This window comes from Panicum hallii, chromosome 3, assembly GCF_002211085.1.
Source record: "Panicum hallii strain FIL2 chromosome 3, PHallii_v3.1, whole genome shotgun sequence".
Classification (NCBI taxonomy): domain Eukaryota; kingdom Viridiplantae; phylum Streptophyta; class Magnoliopsida; order Poales; family Poaceae; genus Panicum; species Panicum hallii.
In genome coordinates, this window is record NC_038044.1 from 42,860,047 (window position 1) to 42,879,500 (window position 19,454).

Below are 19,454 nucleotides of genomic sequence, written 5' to 3' on the forward strand. Positions count from 1 at the left end.
GATCCGCGGCTACTGCAAAAGTGTTGTTGAGGCTCCTTTGGTACATTGGATTGCAAGCGCAATTTTCCATGTTCCGCCTGTGCTGGGCGCGCTTGGCGTTCTTCAACCACCGAATCCTTCTGTGCTCCTCGTTCTCATCCTAGGGGGCGTCCGCCGTAGGCTCGTCGGCAGACACGTCCGCGAGTGGTTTGTTGTTGTACTGGTGACCCGGCTCGTCATCATCCGGGTTGCGAAGGGAGGCAATGTAGACTTGATGATCCAGCGAGTTGTTAGCCGTATGGCTATACTCGAGTAGCTTTGTGCTATCATCTCCCTCTTCCGCGATGGGAGAGAGAGGTTTGCCCTCCTGGAAGGACAGTTCTTGCGTGAAGGCCACAATGCGGGAGTCGTAGTCGAGTAGTTCAGAGGGCTCTAAGCCCTTCCAATACACGAAACGGCCTTGTAGCGTAGATGTTATGGTTAAACCCAGATGATTGCCCAAAATTGATTCGGGGTAGTCATCGGGTTGCAAGTGGTTTTTAAAAGCGGGGGCCCCCAACAAGCGGTGGCTCCCTCGTCTCCGAGTCCTTCTGGCTCTAGCTTGAAGGTGTAGTACTAAACGACGAGTACTCTTCATTGGAGTCCGAGTAGTTGTCAAAAACGGGGGGCCCTCGACAGGCGGTGGCTCCCACGTCCTTGAGCTTGAGCAGAAGATCTAAGTCCTCCTCCAAGTCGGAGAGGGACTTGGATTGTGTTGTCCCCTCAGATCGGTTTGAGTCCGATCCGACTAGTTCTGGTGCAGCACGAGTGGAAGTCGCATCAAAAACGGACATCTTTTCGATCGGCAGGACCAGATCGGGGAGCAGCAACTTGTCGAGGTTGTCGATGAACTCATTGAGGTCACGGTGTCGAGTTGGTGTAGAGGCCTCCGGCTTCTTGAAGTCAACTAGGTGGCTGTTGAAGCCATCCAAGCCGTTGGCGATGTAGATCCAGGAGCAAAAGACAAAAGTTGTGTCCTCGTCGAGCATGGCGCTAGTGAAGTTGAAAGACGCCATCGAGTTCTCCGGTGGATGCTCGATGAACACCCCTACCTGGCGCGCCAGCTATCGGTGTTTTACCGCTACGCCCACCGAGAACTGAGGTGGTGAGTTTGTAGGTAGGGAGTCGCCGAGATCAAGAATTTGAAGGTGCAAGGACCACAAAGTTTAGATAGGTTCGGGCCGTCGAGAGCGTAATACCCTACGTCCTGTGTGGTTTGTATTGCCTTAGGTGGTGATCGGGTGATCTTCTATTTGGAGGGGGTCTCTGTCCACCCTTATATAGTTTGGGGGGACAAGGTTATATGGAAGTCCCAGTCGGATACGAGCCCAGGAGTCCTACCTGAGTAGTTTTTGGGTAGTTTCTTACTGTCTCCAACTAGTTTTACTACTGTATGAGTAGTTCTACTATGCTACGAGTAGTTACAACTGGTGTAGGGCGTGGGCCATGCTCCACCCCTTATCCTGTAAGACATAGGCCATGTGCACAGTCCCGTGGGCCCGGGTCTGACACTTCGTTGTCTCTCCTCCCCCTCTTTCATCCACATCATAAAAAATTATATGTGGATATGCATGAACAACCTATAAGACCAATGACATATAGCAATATACATGCCCTTAGTAGTGGTAATGTTAACGTAATTAGAAAGCAGTGCTATTTTACAATTTAAGGGATTGCAACATTTGTTTGGTTCATCACATGTAATAGGATTAAATACCACCCGCAAGATTTTAAAGGCGGGAGGAGACGCATAGGAAGGTGAGGCAGCTGGTGGCAGCGTTGGAGAGGTTCAAGTTGAAGGAGGCGGTGAGGACGGAGTTGGCCGTGGAGACGGTGGGCGGGATGGGGACATGGAGCGCGATGAGCGTGGCGCCGAGGAGGTCGGAGGTGGAGGCGTCGGAGCCGTTGCCGAAGAGCGTGGAGACATAGGCCGGTTGGAAGCGGATGGCGTTGCAGGCTAGGAGGATGGCGAGCGACGCCGAGCTGAGGGATGCCGCTGCCGCTGCCAGCAGCGGGGGACAGGGTGCCATGGTGGTGGTGGCGGGAGGAGAGAGAGGAGGGGAGATGGATGAGGAGGACTAGGAGGGGGAGGAGGCGGGCTGGAGGGGGAGGCGTTGTTGATGGTTGAATGGCTTATGCATGGGCGCGTGACTGGGAGGGAGGAGCGGAGTCGCCACTGGACTGTACGGCGCACTCGTCGATGTGAATTCACGAAGATTGAAGTGCGCTGTAATGAGATTGCATAACGCAGGGTAAGGTGCAGTATCGACTTTACACAATGCCGTATCGGATCACGGTGCGAATCATTTACATGCTAACCCGACCAAACATATCTAATAAAATCCGATGGCGCCGTAAATCGTTTACGGGGCAAAATAGCCAACCAAACACCACCTAAGAATGCTAAGTTAGCAAAATAGAATAAAATTCTTTTATAATGCATAGTATTTCATCTTTACTATTTCATATGCGCTCATAGCACTTAATTCTATGACTCGTGAAGAGTTTGTTTAGAGATGGTTTTATCTAGATGAAACTGGTTCATTCTTTGTTGTTTACTGATTTTGTTACATCATTAAAAAAATCTCAAAGATATACAATTTAATGAGACTGAAACTCCTATTAAGGGTGTTATAAATTAGAAATGTATGAAAGTATTAGATGTTCAGGTCATGGTAACAAAATCTACATAATCTAATTAAAATGTTTCAAGGTTTCTGGTTTCAGGAAAATTGTTAAAGTTTAACATCTCATGTAAAAAAGAAAAATTTAAAGTTTCAAGCGAGTTCACTAATATTTGTAAAATCCTTTTAATGTTTGATGCTAATTCAGGTTTGTAAAATATAACTCGCAAAATTTTCAGGAGAAAATTTCTAGTACTTTCGAGTGAAATAGGCTAACGATTTTAGCAGTTTTTACACCTGCAATAGGCTCTCGATAGGCCTTTGCTTGACATGCTTGAAGAGGCAAAGCGATCATCAATGCTTCCCATCTTTGGTATTTGGTAATTGCAAACTATTGATCAACAAGGCGAGGATTTGGATCACCCGAGTTTGGACCAAATTTACCGTTGAAAAATAGACTTAGAAGAAATAATGTGGTTTCGAAGGGCTCAACGGAATTTGGGGCACGTTGCCAACAATTATCTTACAAAAAAATTTGTTAACACCAGCAAATTTTGGACAACAGCTGGTTTATCACCAAGTTTGCATGAGGTACGAAATTTTGGCAAGGGCAGCAAAAAAAAGAACTGCAATCGACCAAAACTAGCTGAGCGAGCACTATATTTTGAAGTCCCTAATAGGTTCCGGGTGAATATTGATGAACCATGTCCGATTTTTAAGTCGTTTGAATTTTTCAATAAGATTATATTTGAATATATTTTTAACAAAAGAAAACATGACAAATATAGCTTACATGTCACAAGAGCAACTCCAACAGACTTTGTATCCCTAATGAGTTAGCTAAAAAAGGAGAAATTTTAGCAAAAATCGGATCCAACAGACTCTGTATTTTGCTCGTCTAGCTATTCTGCACGGTATTTCCTTCCCCTCGCTAGGCAAATAAACCGAACCTATTCCGCTCGCCATCTCCCTCTTTCCGCCTCCTGCGCAGGTCCCGCGGCCTGCTCCCCCCGCGCTGCCCCAACCATCCCACGTCGTCGCCGCCCCCGCCGTCCCGCGCCAGCCCCGCCCTCCCGCCATCGTCATGAGCCGCTGGTCTCTCCCTCACGCCGGCGCCCCTCCCTCCCTTCGCTGGCTGTCGCCGCCGCTGCCCCTCCTCCTTCGGCGAGGGCTGCCGCTGGTCCTCCTTCGGCGAGGTAGAGGCGACTTGTGGACAGGGCAAAGGATGGAGGAGGGTCACTGACGAGTAGGGTCGGATAGAGTTAAAATTTGGAGAGACCGTTGGTTCCCCCACCTTTGAGAAGCTTTTTATTTTTTATCTCTTCATTTAGCTAGAATTTTTACCTAATCTGTTGGAGTTGCTCTTAGTTTTAGACTTTTCTGAGATTGCAAATCGAACACTAATTCTTCTCATCTTCTAGTATTGGCTACGCGTTTTCCGCGGCTTAAGCCTAGCGAAATGAAGTTGGCCTTTGGGCCTTTCTACCCGCGCAATATAATAGGATTTTGGAGACATTGGACATCTAAAAGAATAAATATTATTCTTGTTCAGGGTCATTGCAACTTGGCTGTAGGCTTCAAGTTCAGCAAAACTTTTTGGTTTAATAGCTTGCATAGTAAAGAACATCTGAGGTCACTACAAGAATATCAAAATGCACGGAGTTCTCTCAAGAGAGAAGAGGTAAGCACGCAACCGCTAAAAACACTTTTTGGTTTAATAGCCTGTATAGTAAAGAACATCTGAGAACAGGCAGCATGTAAAGTGCCTGTGCCGTCGAAAGCCACCCTCAGCCTGAAATCAAAATGACAAAAGAGACAGCCACGCAAGCCAGAATCTTCAGCAGACTTTATGTAACAACTGACTACCGATGGATTCTACCAAGGTTTCCAGCGAGCAAAATGATATTAGGCCATTACATCTTCAGTTTCCACCCTTGAGTTTCACCTGACAAACTTGGAAGAACAGTGGTCTTCTCCAATCCCAAAATGCTCATATTTGGCAATGGGCTTCCCTCTACTGTTGAACAGGTATATGGACACGTCAGTGCAGCTGTAAAATGACTTTCTACTTCCTTCCGTTGCTCGAAAAGAGTTTCTGCCCTCCACCATTCTTCCAAGCACCTCGAACAGGCAACCCCATCTTTGGGCCTTGTGATTCTCTTTCAGGTCGTTCAGGACTCGCACTAGGACGACTTAAATCAAGTGTGGCTAATGAGTTGTCACCTAAACGAGCTCTGAGAAACTTTGATGTCTTCTTTGGTTGCTTATTACTGCTGCTAGTGCCTCCTCCTTTGCCAGCATTATCTTTGGCAACAGAAGCTTTTGAATTGAAACCAGTATCACTGTCAAGACTAGATGAAGATCCAGCTGATAGTTGGACCCCCTTGGAAGGTCGATACCCATCCTTTGACAACACCTCAGCCTCTCCTTCCTGAGCCTGGTGGTTTGATTGAAGCCTTCTTACAGTGTCCAGAAAGTTATCGGCTAGTGCATCTTTCACATCTTTAGCAGCACCGCTTTCCACAACAGGAGCTTTTCCCTTACCCTTCTTTTTACGGCTGGCCTCTTGTGAGCTGGTTCCACCTCCACCATTTTCTTGAGGGCTTTTAAACCGTATGTTCGTATAATATGCATCAGCAAGTTCCCTCTTCTTTTGAGGATCCGGTAATAGCCTAGCCATTTCAGGAACAAGGTGCGAGAGTCCAAACTGCTCGACATATGAAAGATACTCTGAAGTATCTATGATACCTTGACGGTATTCACCAGCAATCTCTTTGAATGCAGAGTACCTGTCCTCATCCATTCCCAGAGCAGAACGCATTCTTTCAACAAGAGATTTGTTTGCAGCACGAACATCCTCAGCAACAGGCAAAGCTTGGCTACCTTGAGGCGGTTCTTGACTTCTATTTCTACCATAAGCTGTACTTGATGACGCTTGGCCAGAGGAGCCACCAGACACAAGATTAGGAGTGGAAACAGAATGCTTCATCTTGTTTGGAGCAACAGGATTCCACGCCGAGTTACTGGAGGCAGCTGGCATGAACCCATTTTCTCTTGTTGCTTGAGTTTCAATTCGAAGCTGAGAAGATCCAGGCAGGAGTAGTCCCTGATCAGGTGTAGGCCATGTCTGGGTGGAACTAGGGAGCAATTCAGGATTCTCAGAAGGCCGAGGCCGAGCCGTATGAAGTACTTTCACGGGGCCCTTGCTACGCTGTTGAAGCCTTGCTGCAAGTGTGCTCTTGGCTAGACTTTGTAGCCCCTGTTGTGCTGAAGCAGGACCCCTGTTGTTACTAGACCCAGGCAAAGGAGGGAATAATGACTCATCCCCCAACCTTGCAGCGCCTCTTACACTCTGATTGAGAGCAAGAGCATATCTGGATTGCTGCTCTGACAATGAAGGAAATGAGGTTTCATCAGGAACAGAGTCAACTCTAGTATCAGGAATATCTAGGTCTGAAAGAGGTGGAAAGGACAACTGTTCAAGTACTCGTCCAGTCCTTGAACCAACTTCTGCTCCTCCAGAGCTAGAACCAACACTTAAGGACTGCAAAGACCCTGAAACATTCTCAACACGGCCCACATGGCCATTGTCAGTGGTTGCACGGCCATTCTGCCCAGATGATGAGATATAACTCTCAGTTCCATCATGGTGAGCAGTACGCCCCCTACCTCCGCCACGCCGTTGGTCTTGCTCATTTCTGCGATATATAAAACTGGTAGGTATCTGAAAGAGACAAATTAGAAAACTTAGCCCAAACAAAATAAAGTAACAATGTTGTACTGAGTCTTTTACTAATAATAAGACAGATACATTGGATAGGGAAACCACAAAAGGAAACAAAAATGCTATAACCAAATTCACACCTGAAGAGCAGCATTCCTCTGAGCACGAGACATCCGCCCACCATGCTCCATTGCATTATGTCTCTGTTGAAAGACACTGCTCATCAGCAAGAAACGAAAAAAGAACATAGGCACATGCATTTAATGTGCTGATAAATATTAGCAAATCAAACTCATACAACTTGCCTTGAGCTCCGCCTCACTCGGGAAGACAACAAACTTCTTTGCCAAACATGTTTCATCTTCACAGAGGAAATGATCTTTCCGAAAATGCAACTAAATTAAATTGAAAGAGCATTATGAGAATGCAGTTATAATCACTTTCCAAAGGGCTGTAATGCAATGCGCCTCAGTCAGGGCACAATTAGAAGAAAATTTGCTACATAGACATAGGATAACAGATACACCCCTAAATAGATAATCTCTGGTACAACATACCTCAAGGTCGTCATAGTTCTGGAAATAGTCATACTGCCCAGGATGCTGCCTGTAAACATCACAAACACATCAAGTAAAATGTTGGCTAAGCTTAGCTAAGGACAAAGGTTGCAGTATACCGTTGACATATGTGGCAAGAATAGTGTTCTCTGGACATATGTGTGTATAGCTCATTATCTCCATAAAATGAACTTTTGCAGAACTCACACATCGGGTGCCCAGCAAAACCACTACGCTCTACCTCAGAGCCATCCACTTCAGAGTCACCAGTTTTCATATGCTGAGTTAACTGGGACCTTGAATAAAGCTTTTGCTCACAAATGAACACCTACAAAACAGCACATACAAAGTATTTCAATATATAATCAAGTCTATAAAAAATTGTCATTTTGTATTTGAAAATCTATTGCAGCAATCACAGTAAGTCAAATTTAGAGTACAGTTATAAATCCAAAGTTTTAAAATTTAGACCATAGAACAATAATGCCTAACAAATATTTTTAATAAACACTCATATGACAGTGAATAAAGCAACACAAGGGAGGTAGATAAACAAAGATAATATAAGATTAAAGATCGAACAACAGTATGTATAGTACTAAATACACCATCGGATAGTTTATTGACCCAAGACCCACATAACCAATGCATAGCACAATGTCAACCATGTCAACTATAAATTGTAAAGAATAAAAAGGTTTAATGACATTTGAAATCTGATAAAAAAATAGGCTCTTCATTTCGACAGTCTCCAGCAGGTTGAGATGTCTGAAAATGACAACCTCAAATCAATGCACAAAGTATCTGCACAGCATTAATATAAACAGCAATATTTTCCAATTCAACATACATTTCTGTAGATTTCACCAAGACATAACAGTTCAACAGGTAAGTTATAGCATAGGTACCATCATCATATGTGGATAGAGAAGATAAACAATACTGCACTGCACATACAAAATGAAGGGACCTAGAAAAGAAAACCTTATGTGTGAAACATGGGACAAGGGAAAATCAGCTAGACCATTCCAAAATATGACCTATAGTTTCATGTTAAATTTGTCAGCATAACCCATGAAATCAACTCAGTAAGAGTTGATGACACAAGAAGAACACAATTCAGTGCCCATTCCTAACACACAACAATAAGCAAAGTATAGTTCGTCAAGTATTTCACCTTCCTCCCCTCCAAGCAAAGATTGCACATGTGCAACCTATGCACATGGAACAAATGTCCCTTCAGTTGATCTATGCTCCTGAACTTACTTCTGCGCTTTGCTTGAGCAGCAAGAGCAACCTGATCCTCTGCATTGTCACAAACACTACAAGAAAGCCGACACATTGCTCGTATCATCTTGTAGTGTTCCGCGTCATCAAAGTATGCCTGTGTATCCTCATGGTACCAGAAATCCCCTGCCTTGCCCTCGTTTACCCCAGTGGGAAACACAGAGAAATCATTGACCACTCTCGTGTATTCACCCAAGGCCTGTGAAATGGGAAGATAAAAAATAATTATATTCGCATGGATACTACTAATATTTAATCTTATTGTTTCTTAAAAGGAAAATATTAGTTTCAAAACAGTATTTGGACATTTCTAAGTGTTCTTTGGTAACGTACAGTTTCCTGTGAATCAAATTGTGCAAAATGCTGGATATACAGATAGAAGCTCACAACTCACATCAGTTTCTTGTTGGTCACATTTGATACCCACATATTAGAGGTGCAGTACAGGATTAGTTTCACACAAATTCAAAAGTTGAGAGAAATGTCTGTCAGCCATACTAATTTCAGAAAACAGTAGCCTTAACAATGCAGAACACATGAAAGTTCAAAATTAACTTCACCAGGGCAGCATGGTCCACTATGATTCTAGTCAAATTTACAAAGTGAAAATAGGAAAGGCAACTAACAGTTCACTACCAATATCCCTACAGGATAAACAAATTCATCAAATTAGAAGTACACAAAATAACAGAAAAAGATATTTCATCTATTCATAATCTGAATCAGGAATAACTGTGGTTAACTAAGAAAATACACTCATTGGTGAAATTTACCATAGAAAAAGTTTTCTTTGCATAAATAGTATTATAAACCCTAGCAGGCTAGCAAGTCATTCTGTTCACACAAGTGTAACAGAAAAAAATGTAGAATTTCAGCACTGGCACCCTCAAAACCAAAAATACCTATTAGCAAAATCTATAACAATTCAATTACTTGGCTTACCAATCATCTGATAAACCAAAATTACAGTGATAAACTGATGCTTGCATCCTTCCCAGTGAGCAGTCACACTAAGACCGGTTCAAAGCCACGAACATCCAATCACTACATCATACGAAGACCTAAGCTGACTACATCGGGCTACAGGAAACCAAAATCCTCGTATGTTTAGCTCTATTACCTAAACTAAACCATGATGCGAACAGCGGAACAAGACCAATTACGCATCTAGCTCCTCTAGCAAGGACCAATCTGGCAGCCCAACCGAAACCCTAGACGACCCCAAGATCAAGCGGCGCAACCACACCACCACACCACGGATCAGGAACTCTGGAACTGGTCCGGAGGGCGAGAGCAAATCCTAGAGGGACGAACCTTGGTGACGAAGACGGAGGGGCAGACGGTCTTGCAGATGCAGCACTTCTTGTCGTCCATGACGAAGCGGAGGCGGACGACGCAGGTGGAGCACACATCGCGGTGCCCGCACGGCCCGTAGGCCACCCACTCCAGCGTTTCCGCGCACACCGCGCAGGAGTCGTCCATGGTCGGCGAGGCGGCGGAGATCGGTCCCGGCGGCGGCGGGGGAGAGGAAGGGGAGAAGGTTCGAGAGGGCGAGGGGCGGTTTGGTTTCTTTTTCTTGTTTTTTTTTTCCTTTCCCTCGCTCACGACTTTTGGAGTTCCGGCTTTGCGCACGGGGCAGGAGGGCTCGCTCCGCCCGGTTGCCTCGGCCTCGTTGGCTTTTATCGTGCAAAAATGGGAGCTACGAAGACCAAATGGGGTCGATGCTTCTTGGACGCTTCGAATACCTTGAGACCCAAGTTTTATGAGGCTCGTTGAAAAAAGGGAAAAAGAAAACGTTTGTTTTAGGCTACTTGCCATTCAGAAGAGCAGTAACATACTCCACTGAATCCATATTTTTAAATTTAATTGATAAAAATTGTAAGGGCTCAAACACCAAGAAGACAGCTTCAATGACAAAACTAAACTATCATCATTCCTAGTTTATTGATCGTTTTAGCAAATCTAGTCATAGATTTTGCTATATATATTATGTCTATACATAGTAAAATTTATGTTTTTTGATTTGCCAATTGACCTACAATTTAAAACGGAGAGAGTAGTTTTGAAATTAGAATTATTGCTCAATACAAATGCAAATATGCATGGACTAAGAAAAATTGTCTCCTTTGATATTAAAATAAAATATGCGTTAACAACATAACACATAGAAAATCTCAACATGACAACAATAAAAATTAGTAAATAAAACCATCACGCGCAACAACCCTCGCTGGTATTTTGTCATGTATATTTTTAGAATTAGAATACCCTTCACTCCACAGAAATATCTCAGTCAAGCTTTTTCAGCATGAATAAGCTATAGGGTTGAGAATGTTTGGGTTGGTCTGCACATACCCAGTATTTCTTTCTACCTGGCTGATCTATGCAGCAGGTCTACTTGCTCGACGCAGTAGGTCTCAGCAAGGAGCCGGGGCAAGTGCCCAAGCTCACCGGGCCTTGGGTCGGCTCCTGGTTATTCCTTGAATATACATACGATTATATATCACTTCATTTCTAGCTGCACATAGTACAAGATCACATAGTTACATGGACTAGATGGGATGTGAGGATTCCAGCCCCTGATCTAGGAATGAGTCATCCTGATCTTATTTGGTTAGGAGGGATGGAATGATCCTTATTCTTTGTTTTTTTTATCTCATGCATGTTCTATGTTTGGCTGGAAGGATGGAGATGGTTGTTGTTAACACTGTAGCATTAACAGCCGTGGGATCCACTCTGACATCCCATGAATTTGGAAAGTAATTAATACCCTAGTGACCACTGAAAAGAATTAGGATTTGTTAGGGAAAAAGAAGTGCATGTGATGATTTCTTCAAACTTTGGTCAAAGTTGAGCAGAATTCATCCAAATTTGAGAATTTGAAAATTTGAAAGTGCCAAGTTGTGAAAGGGATGCAAAATAGTAGTAAAGACCATGAGAAGGTCAAATGAGTAAAATAACTTCAAATCCTAGCCAAAAGGATTGAATTTGGATCAAATTCATGTGATAAGAGATGTGGCCAAGTAGCCATCTTTGGGACTTCAAATTTAAAATATTTTTAAACAGTGAAAATTTGGCCAAAATGAAAGTTGTAGTATGAATCTTGTACTACAACATGGAAGGAGGTTTGAAAAAGGGTTTGGATGTTGTTGATGCGAAAACTCGATCTGATGATGATTCCTCGTGCGCAACACACTAGCCTGGAGAGATCTGCTTAACTCCAGTGCAGGTTCTTAACTCCAGTGCAGGTTCTTAGCTTCTTGAGATTCGGGGCGTTCGAGTCAGTTTGTTTATTCAATTGATAAGGTGTGTAATAATATAGTATTGACCAGTTAATAAAATCACAAAGATGAGCCGATATAACACTTGGACAAATAATATATATGAAGATCTGTTGACTAGATGATAGAATTGAAGTATATAGAGCCAACGACCAATAGCCGATGCAATAATTAAGCATTTAGGTGCCCATTGACAGGCAAATAGAATCAACAAACTGAGTGATCGCCGAACAAATAAATCATCATAAATAAGACCAGCAAGCTGATGACAATTAATCTAGCGTCACCACCAGTCGGATCGGACCTAACCAAAGACAGCGCTGGCAGCAGGACGGTAGACTTAAAAGTCACTAGCCGATGAATGTAAATGCGATGAGATAAAAGCTCGGTAAGGGCTTAGTAAAGACCAAGGCAAGAAATTATCAGCTAATGAGAACTAATCTGATGGCTTTCATTAATAAAATCAATCTTTTGCTAGTAGCTAAGCAACAGATTGAATAAATATAAGCTAATAGATCTAAACAAGGTCAAGATAATTGTGATTCTTTTAGATCTAGCAAGATATCAAACAATGCAGCCTTATAAAACATGATAGGAGTCGAAAACTGGTAGATGAACTAGATGAAGTTATAGCGATGCGTCGGTAATCAAAGCCTAGAGCACCTGAGGATGGCAATGCTTGCAAGCGAACCAAAGATCAAGGCGATGTAGCCCTATTCACTGAAGAAGACGCCAAATAGCTACATTACTCCTACTCCTAGGGTTTGACGTTGAGCCAAGAGGAAAATTGTATTGATATGTTGATCGAGAGATAGATTACAAGCTCTGGTCGTCTATATTTATACTCTAAACAAAAAGAATCCTAATTGGTTACAACCAATTAACCATCACAAACTTGTTAAACAAGAAAATCTAAAAGAAAATATTAAGATACATTTTCTTTTTTAAGTCCTTGCTAATAAAGTTTCCATGATCGATTTGTACGTGTCCTGATAGAACCCGCTTAGATTTGTTCCTATTCTTTCGATAAGAGTGGGGGGTAATTCGATTTGAAGGAGGATCGATGTTGCGCTGCCCGACTACAACACCACAAGGGGATGCGCCTTAGCGACAGTTACACCGCCTTCGATTTGTGTTATTCTTGCTATGCCAAGAACAACCTTGAACCTGCAAGCAAATCGAAGAACATCAAAAACAAGTGGACAAAAAAACAGTATACAGACCTTGCCCAAAGGATGAATCTAATACACACGAAGTTGTGGTTCTGAAACAAGTAAAACAAGTGGTCTAGCTGACACACGCGTTCACAAGGAAGTAGCAGCAGCTAACTTACATCTAAACGAAACCTAAGTCTCAAATGGTGGTTGCTACTTCTATTTATAGGGAGGATGCTACCAGGACATGCTGGATGAGCCATCCAAACCTGTCGAAGGAAATCTCCAGTCGGGTGGCGGAACGCACCTGCCTAATCCTAGTCTAGGATGAGTTTGGTGGAGACCTAGGAGCGCTTGATCAGAGGGTGGATGAACACGGAAAAGGCATAGGGATTTAGAGTGGTTCGGGCTGCCGGAGCGTAATACCCTATGTCCACTTGTGTGTTGTATTGCTTGAGAAAGTCTATCTGAACCTTATTCGACCTTCTCAGAACCTAAGAGGGCTTGTGTTCTAACGAGTGCACTCTCCCTTTTATAGACTAAGGGGAGTGCACACACTGTGCGGGGCCCCGACAGGTGGGCCCGGCGACTGGAGCCTGTAATACGAGAGATATGGAGATCTTCCTCTCCAGCTCTTCCCTGTAGTCCTCTCGATCGAGAAGTTGATATGCGTATCTATAGCCATGATATGGTCATGTGCCGCCTTACCGGCACAACACCTACTGTCAGCGTTACGCACAGTGGAAGTCGTGCTGTCGCTGTTGGGTCAGTACCCTCTGACAGGCGAAGAGGCCGCGCTGACCCGCCGCGCCGTTGCCTCCGCGCACACTGTCATAGTGCACGCCTCAGCTCTCCTGCAGCAAACCATCATCACCCCTTGCTCACGCGTGTGGCACCGTGAGTTGACTGCACGCCTCCTGCCCATGTACAGTGCACAGTGATGCGACGCGCCGCGTTGGAAACAGGCGGGCTTACCGTGGTGTCAGCACACCTGCCCAGTGTGGCAGTGGACAGGCCATGCCCTGTCTTGGGCGCGTGGCAGGGTTGGCCCCGCAGTCGCCTCCTCAGCAGCTTGAGGCGGCACATGGCATCCCCGGACCCCTTCCCAGGGAAAAGGGAGGTCCGGGCCCCCGAGGCCAGTCCGGGTGGACAGGCCCGTAGGGGTCTGGCCCCCACACGTGGCGGCACCGGACCCCCCAGGTGGTCCGGGCCCGTGGAGGCCATACCAGAGCACCCTGCCCTTATGAGTACGTGGAGACGCCAGGCCTATAAGGGCACGGGGAAGGTCCGGGGACCATGATCCCAGCTGCAGGCCCGGACCGTACACCTCGCCACCCGGAAGGCAAGGGTGAGGTCATGGATAATCTTGCGCCCATCTGGTTGGACATACCGTCAGAGGACTTACTAACAGGCGAGGCCTGCGGAAAGGCAGATCTCCTCACAGCGGACTACTACGACCTTCTGGTTGTTGAACAGCTCCTTGGCGATGATCGAGGAAAGGCGGCAGAGCATGTGGTGGTGCGCATCCACCACGATGCGCTTGGTGCCCATGCCAGAGCTGGACACCCTAGCAGGAGGTACCCCTGTCCGTATGTATCGACAGAGGCCCCCGGGCCCACCTCGGGAGAGGAACGAACCTGTAGGTGGGGCCATATCCCAGCGTTGCGCCGGGTAGACAACTTGCACCCGTTGTGAAGGAGCAGGAAAGTCCTTTCCCCCTCGGCGGTGTCCCCGGGGGGCCCGTCCCCCGCCCGCGCTCCGCACGCCAGACGGTTTAGGTTCTTGTCTTATTCGAGCTCGTCCCGCGGCTCTGGCGGTTCGGATTCCGCCTTTTCCCCTACCTCCAGCGGCCGCTTCTTCGACTGGCGAGCCTGGGCCCACCGATCATAGAGGGTGAGAGACGGGGGCCTGGTGTAGGCAACCCTTCGGCTTCTCCTCGGTCGCCGTGGAGTTTGAAGAGGTGAGCAGCTTTACTTAAAAGCGGGTGCCGCAGAGATCGGCTACCTTTACGCTCTTGCCTTCTCCAGATGCCGCAGCGCCCTTTCGTCTCCGCACGCACATTTGCGATCTGCTTTTTGCGCTCAGCATTTCTTCCTCCTCCGCCTCCTTTCGATTCGAGCCTTCGCAAAGTAGCAACCACCGCCATGTCTCTGCTTCGCACCCCCCCCCCCCCCGCTTCCAGCGTGAGAGCCAGCTCGACTCGATGAGCCGTCTCCTGGGGTGGACCATGCCGGAGCTCACCGGGAAGATCCGAGCAGGCTCCATTCCCCTCAACGACCTAGACGCTGGGGAATTCGTCCTCTTCAACTCGTACACCATGTGCGGGCTGATGCTACCGATCTCTTCCTTCTTCCTCCTGCTCTTGGAGGAGTTCGGCCTTCAGCTTCAGCACCTCACCCCCCACTCCATCCTCCTCGTGGCCGTCTTCGCCCACTTCATGGAGATGTTTGTGGGGGTCCGTCCCTGCATCGCCGTCTTCAGGTATTTGTATGCCCTGGTCGGGTCAGGGAGGAGCAAGCACGAGATCGGTGCCTACTACTTCTAGCTCCGACAAGGGATGGCCGGCTCCTACATTAGCGCCTTCTCCAGCGCCAAGTGGGAGGACTGGCATGACGGCTAGGTCATCGCCACGACCGACGCCAACGACCGCCTGGAGCTGCTGACGGAAGGACCCCTCAGTGATCGCAGCACCTGAAAGGCCAAGCAGGAGTTGCCGGAGGAGCTCGACCCGGTCCTAAGCCGGGTCAAAACTCTGGCGAGGTGCGGCCTGACGTCCATGATGGTGCTGGGTGATTTCCTGAGGCGTCGCATTGCTCCCCTGCAGCAGCGGTCCAGGATGGCCTGCATGTACATGGGGTCGAACGACTGCTGCAGGATCATGCGCGGGCCCGGCACATATCTGACTCGCGCGGAGCTGGAGGCTTCAGTCCGGGCGATGACCAGCGAGACATACACCCCGGAGTCCCTGGTGCTCCCGAAGGAAATCAAGGCCCTGTGCGAGGACCAGGCAATGCGGTCGGCGGTCCTGGCGTCGATGCCCACCCTTGACGAGGGCGGCCTGGCGGTCCGGCAGGTGGGAGGTGACCCCAATCGTGGGATCCGGATCCCCGGCACCTCGCCCGACCGCCAGCAACACACCGACCAGGGTCCCGGCGGGCCCAGCCACGGAGGTCCGGCCCCTGCCGGGAAGGGTAAAGGGAAGGAACGGAGCCGGAGCACCGCCACAAGCACAATATGGGCGCCACCCTGACCCAGAGAGACGACGAGGCGTGGGGAGCGGCCACCACCCGGAGTAGCCAAGAGGAGGGGTCCAGGTCACGGAGACTCCAGCGCGGCGACGGGTCCTTCATGGGGGAGCCGGCCCCCCAAGCGCCAGAGGACGGCGGAGCCGGAGGGGCAGGGCAGCAGCCAGGCTCCGCCACCACCGTCGCAGCACCCGCACCCGCCGGGGAGGCCGGAGGAGGCGCGGCGGTCTTCACTACAGCAACAACCTCCACCGCCGCAGCCAACACCGCAGCACCAGGCGACGCCGTCAGCACCACTACAGCCAGGGCCACAGGCCCCGCCCTCGCCGCCGAGAGCACCCTCGGCCGGGGGGGGGGGGGAGCGGGGGGCACCAGACGACCGGGGAATCTTCCGCGAGAAAGGAGGATCCCCGATCACCCAGGGAGATTGGGTCTGGCCTGACTTCGAGTAAGCAGCTTACTCATGATTTTCTTTGTTCCATTTAATTTCTGGGTCCTAAACTCGTTGGTGTGTGCCAGGGCCCTCTTTCCAGACACATCCTCTGTGCCTGTTGGTGATTCACTGGTCGGGGGGTCCGGCACCCAGCCAGTTCCATCTCCACCTGCTGGGAAGTCGGCGACAGCACCAGCAAGGCCACCGTCCCCGCCAGCACCGGTAGGGTCCGGACCCGGAGGTCCAGAGCCCGAGGCCACACCTCGGGAGGCCGAAGCCACACCCTAGGAGGAGGCAGCTACCCTGGAGATCGAGGAGGTCCCCAGCTCCGACCCACAACCTGTGCAGGAGGATGAACCGGAGGTGGTGTACGGGAGGCACCTCCTCCCGAAGCCAGTGAAGGTTCCACTCTCCCGCCTCATGGCCAAGAGCCAACGGGTGATGGTGGAGATCGAGGAGGGCCTCCGGCTGGAGTGGGAGGAGCTGGAGGCAGAGAACCACCGACTCTCCGACTGGGAACGCCGCCTGGGGGAGCGCATCAAGACGGTCACCTCCCGCTACGCCGAGGAGTGAGCCCACCTCGAGCAGGAGCGCGACGAACTGCAGGTGCAGATGCGCAGGACCCTCGACCGGGAGGCGGTGGTCGCCCGACGGGAGAAGGCGGCCGCCCAGCGGGAGAAGGTGATGATCGAGCAGGAGCTCGCGATAGAGGAGAGGACGAAGGCTGCTCTCGACCTGACCAACCACGCCAAAGCTATGTTGAAGTTGATCGAAGAGCAGCGTGCTACCCTCTAGGAACAGGAGGTGGCTGTGGCGGAGGAGAAAGCCAGTCTCGCCGCCCACCGGGAAGAGCTGGCGACCCGGACCCAGGGGCTCAAGGAGCGGGAGACAGCCCTCCAGGTGAGGGAGACGGCGTTCCAGGAGAGGGAAGCCAAGGTGGAGGAACTCCTGGCGGAGCAGAGCGCCGGGATCAATCGGGTTGTGAGGTGGGTTGGTGAAACGAACTCCTCCCTGGATGCCCTTGGGATTAGTCCCATCCAGGTCACCGAAGCCCCTCCTTCGCTTGGCACCATTCTCCCGGTGCTGGACTCCACCGCCGAGCGGCTGCTACGCATGGAGTCCGCCATCCTCGACTGCCTGGAGACCGAAGGGCGAGTGGTTGCTCGGGCGACGGCGAAGTACATTCTTACCTGCTTCCGGAGCCACGACCCCGCTATTCCGCTGACTCAAATCCTGGTTGGCCCCATTCGAGCAAGGCGGTGGCCGCACGGGAAGGAGTGCAAGAGGCGGTTGACATCATGGTGTCCCACATCGAGCGCCGCCCCGGACTTGTAAGGAGAAGGGATCCCCCCAGACCACCAGAACAATAGGAGTAGCTCCTCTCTTTTTTTTATGTAATGTAATGTAATGTAATGCTTTGTACATAATGAGTAATGTATTTGCTTCGCAAGAAACAAGACTTAGCCATTTTATGTATCTATTTGTGAGAATACTTAGCTGTTTTTCCGATTGCCGATTCTGTCATGTGCCTTCAGGCTTGCCGAGGTCCTTTGGCCCCCTAGGAGGTAGTCGTGATGAATTGGGACTAGCTACCATTAAACCGAGGTCCTGCACATAACTTAGAATCGTTGCTTAGCAATCTTTCCCATGGGGTCCGGACTTCGCCGGTGAGGGTCCATTGGGTTGCATAGCGGATCAGAGCACCAGGACCTAGGTTCAAGGATTGAAGGGGGCCGGGTTTCCGGGTCCGTGGTTCGAGGTACTACGGTGCTTATCCTAGGGGGGCAGGGCGTGTAGGCTTAGGGTACAGAACCAGGCTAAGCGGCTACACAACTCTGGACCCCAGCAAAGGACAAGCACGTTTCCATGAAGCCAGATTCTAGAAAGCCGGTCCCTTCCCTCCTGTGAATCAGAGGTCCTGGGGCTGAGACGCAACGTAGCAACTCAAAGTAGGCCTCGGGCACATCATGGGAATAAGGGACCACGTGGGGGTTAGCGAAGTAAGAAACAAGGGAAAAACAGAATCGCATAAGCCTTAAAGACATACTGAGAACAAATTCTTCCATAATAAATTGGCATAGACAGAGTGTGCGATGTACGCCAGGGACCGAGTTTACGGGGACGGACCTCCACCGACCTGGTCCGCACAGGGATGCTACCAATTACAAAGGAAAGAATTTTCTCTCAGCTAGGCCCCTAAGGGTAGAACTTACGGTGGTGATCAATATTCCACAGGTTGGGTAGCTGCATGCCTTCCTCCGTAGCCAAACGAACAGATCCAGGTCGGCACACCTTCATTACCTTGAAGGGACCCTCCCAACTGGGGGAGAGTTTGTGTAGCCCTTCTAGGTTCAGGATTCGCCTTAGGACTAGGTCCCTAACCCGGAGCTCTCTACTATGCACGAACCGTTGATGGTAACGCCGGTGCGCTTGGTTGTACCATGCATTTCAGACTGCTGCTCACCATCTTCGCTCGTCGACGAGGTCTACATCTTGACGACGCTGCTGCTCCTGCAAATGCTCATTGAAAGCTTGGACTCGTAGCAAGCCCATGGTGATCTCCGGGGAAAGGCATGCTTCGGCCCCATAGACCAGGAAAAAAGGGATCTCCCCAATCGCCCGGCTGGGTGTGGTCTAGTTCCCCCACAGCACACTTGGAAGTTGGTCAACCCACTTTGCGCCATGTTTCTCAAGATCGTTGTAGGTCCGGATCTTGAGCCCTCTAAGGATCTCAGCATTAGCCCGCTCGACTTGGCCATTGCTCCTGGGATGCGCCACGGAGGCGAAACAGAGCTGGATACCAATATCTTCGCAGTACTCTTGGAAGTATTGGTTTATGAACTGAGTCCCGTTGTCAGTGATAATCCGGTTCGGGATCCCGAACCGACATACAACTGACTCGAGGAAGGTGGTCGCTGATGCCCTGGTAATGTTGACCACAGGGGTTGCTTCCGGCCACTTGGTGAACTTGTCGATGGCGACGTAGAGGTACCGGTACTCGCCGATGGCCCTAGGGAAAGGTCCCAAGATATCCAATCCCCATGCAGCGAAGGGCCAAGAGGGTGGAATCATCTGCAGTGCATGAGCTGGAGTGTGTATCTGTTTTGCATGGAACTGGCATGCTTTGCAGG

The 19,454-nt window shown here is 49.0% G+C and overlaps 1 protein-coding gene across 1 annotated transcript; it reads right to left on the minus strand.

The window, feature by feature from the left end:
• Positions 1 to 4,224: 4,224 nt before the first annotated feature.
• On the minus strand, positions 4,225 to 9,873 carry LOC112884981. The gene is made up of 7 exons (XM_025950642.1): positions 9,525 to 9,873; positions 8,101 to 8,409; positions 7,043 to 7,251; positions 6,924 to 6,972; positions 6,672 to 6,761; positions 6,507 to 6,569; positions 4,225 to 6,366 (listed from the first exon to the last, which is right to left on the minus strand). Exons 1-7 carry the CDS (start codon positions 9,690 to 9,692, stop codon positions 4,708 to 4,710), a joined length of 2,547 nt encoding a protein of 848 aa, XP_025806427.1. The 5' UTR covers positions 9,693 to 9,873; the 3' UTR covers positions 4,225 to 4,707.
• Between the last annotated feature and the right edge of the window lie 9,581 nt (positions 9,874 to 19,454).

Excerpts from the sequence above, each read along its gene's own strand:
- LOC112884981 (XM_025950642.1), bottom strand. The coding sequence starts at position 9,692 with ATGGACGACTCCTGCGCGGTGTGCGCGGAAACGCTGGAGTGGGTGGCC. Across the intron at positions 6,762-6,923 it reads AGAACTATGACGACCTTGAG|TTGCATTTTCGGAAAGATCA; the intron begins GTATGTTGTACC and ends AATTTAATTTAG. Across the intron at positions 6,367-6,506 it reads AGAGGAATGCTGCTCTTCAG|ATACCTACCAGTTTTATATA; the intron begins GTGTGAATTTGG and ends TGTCTCTTTCAG.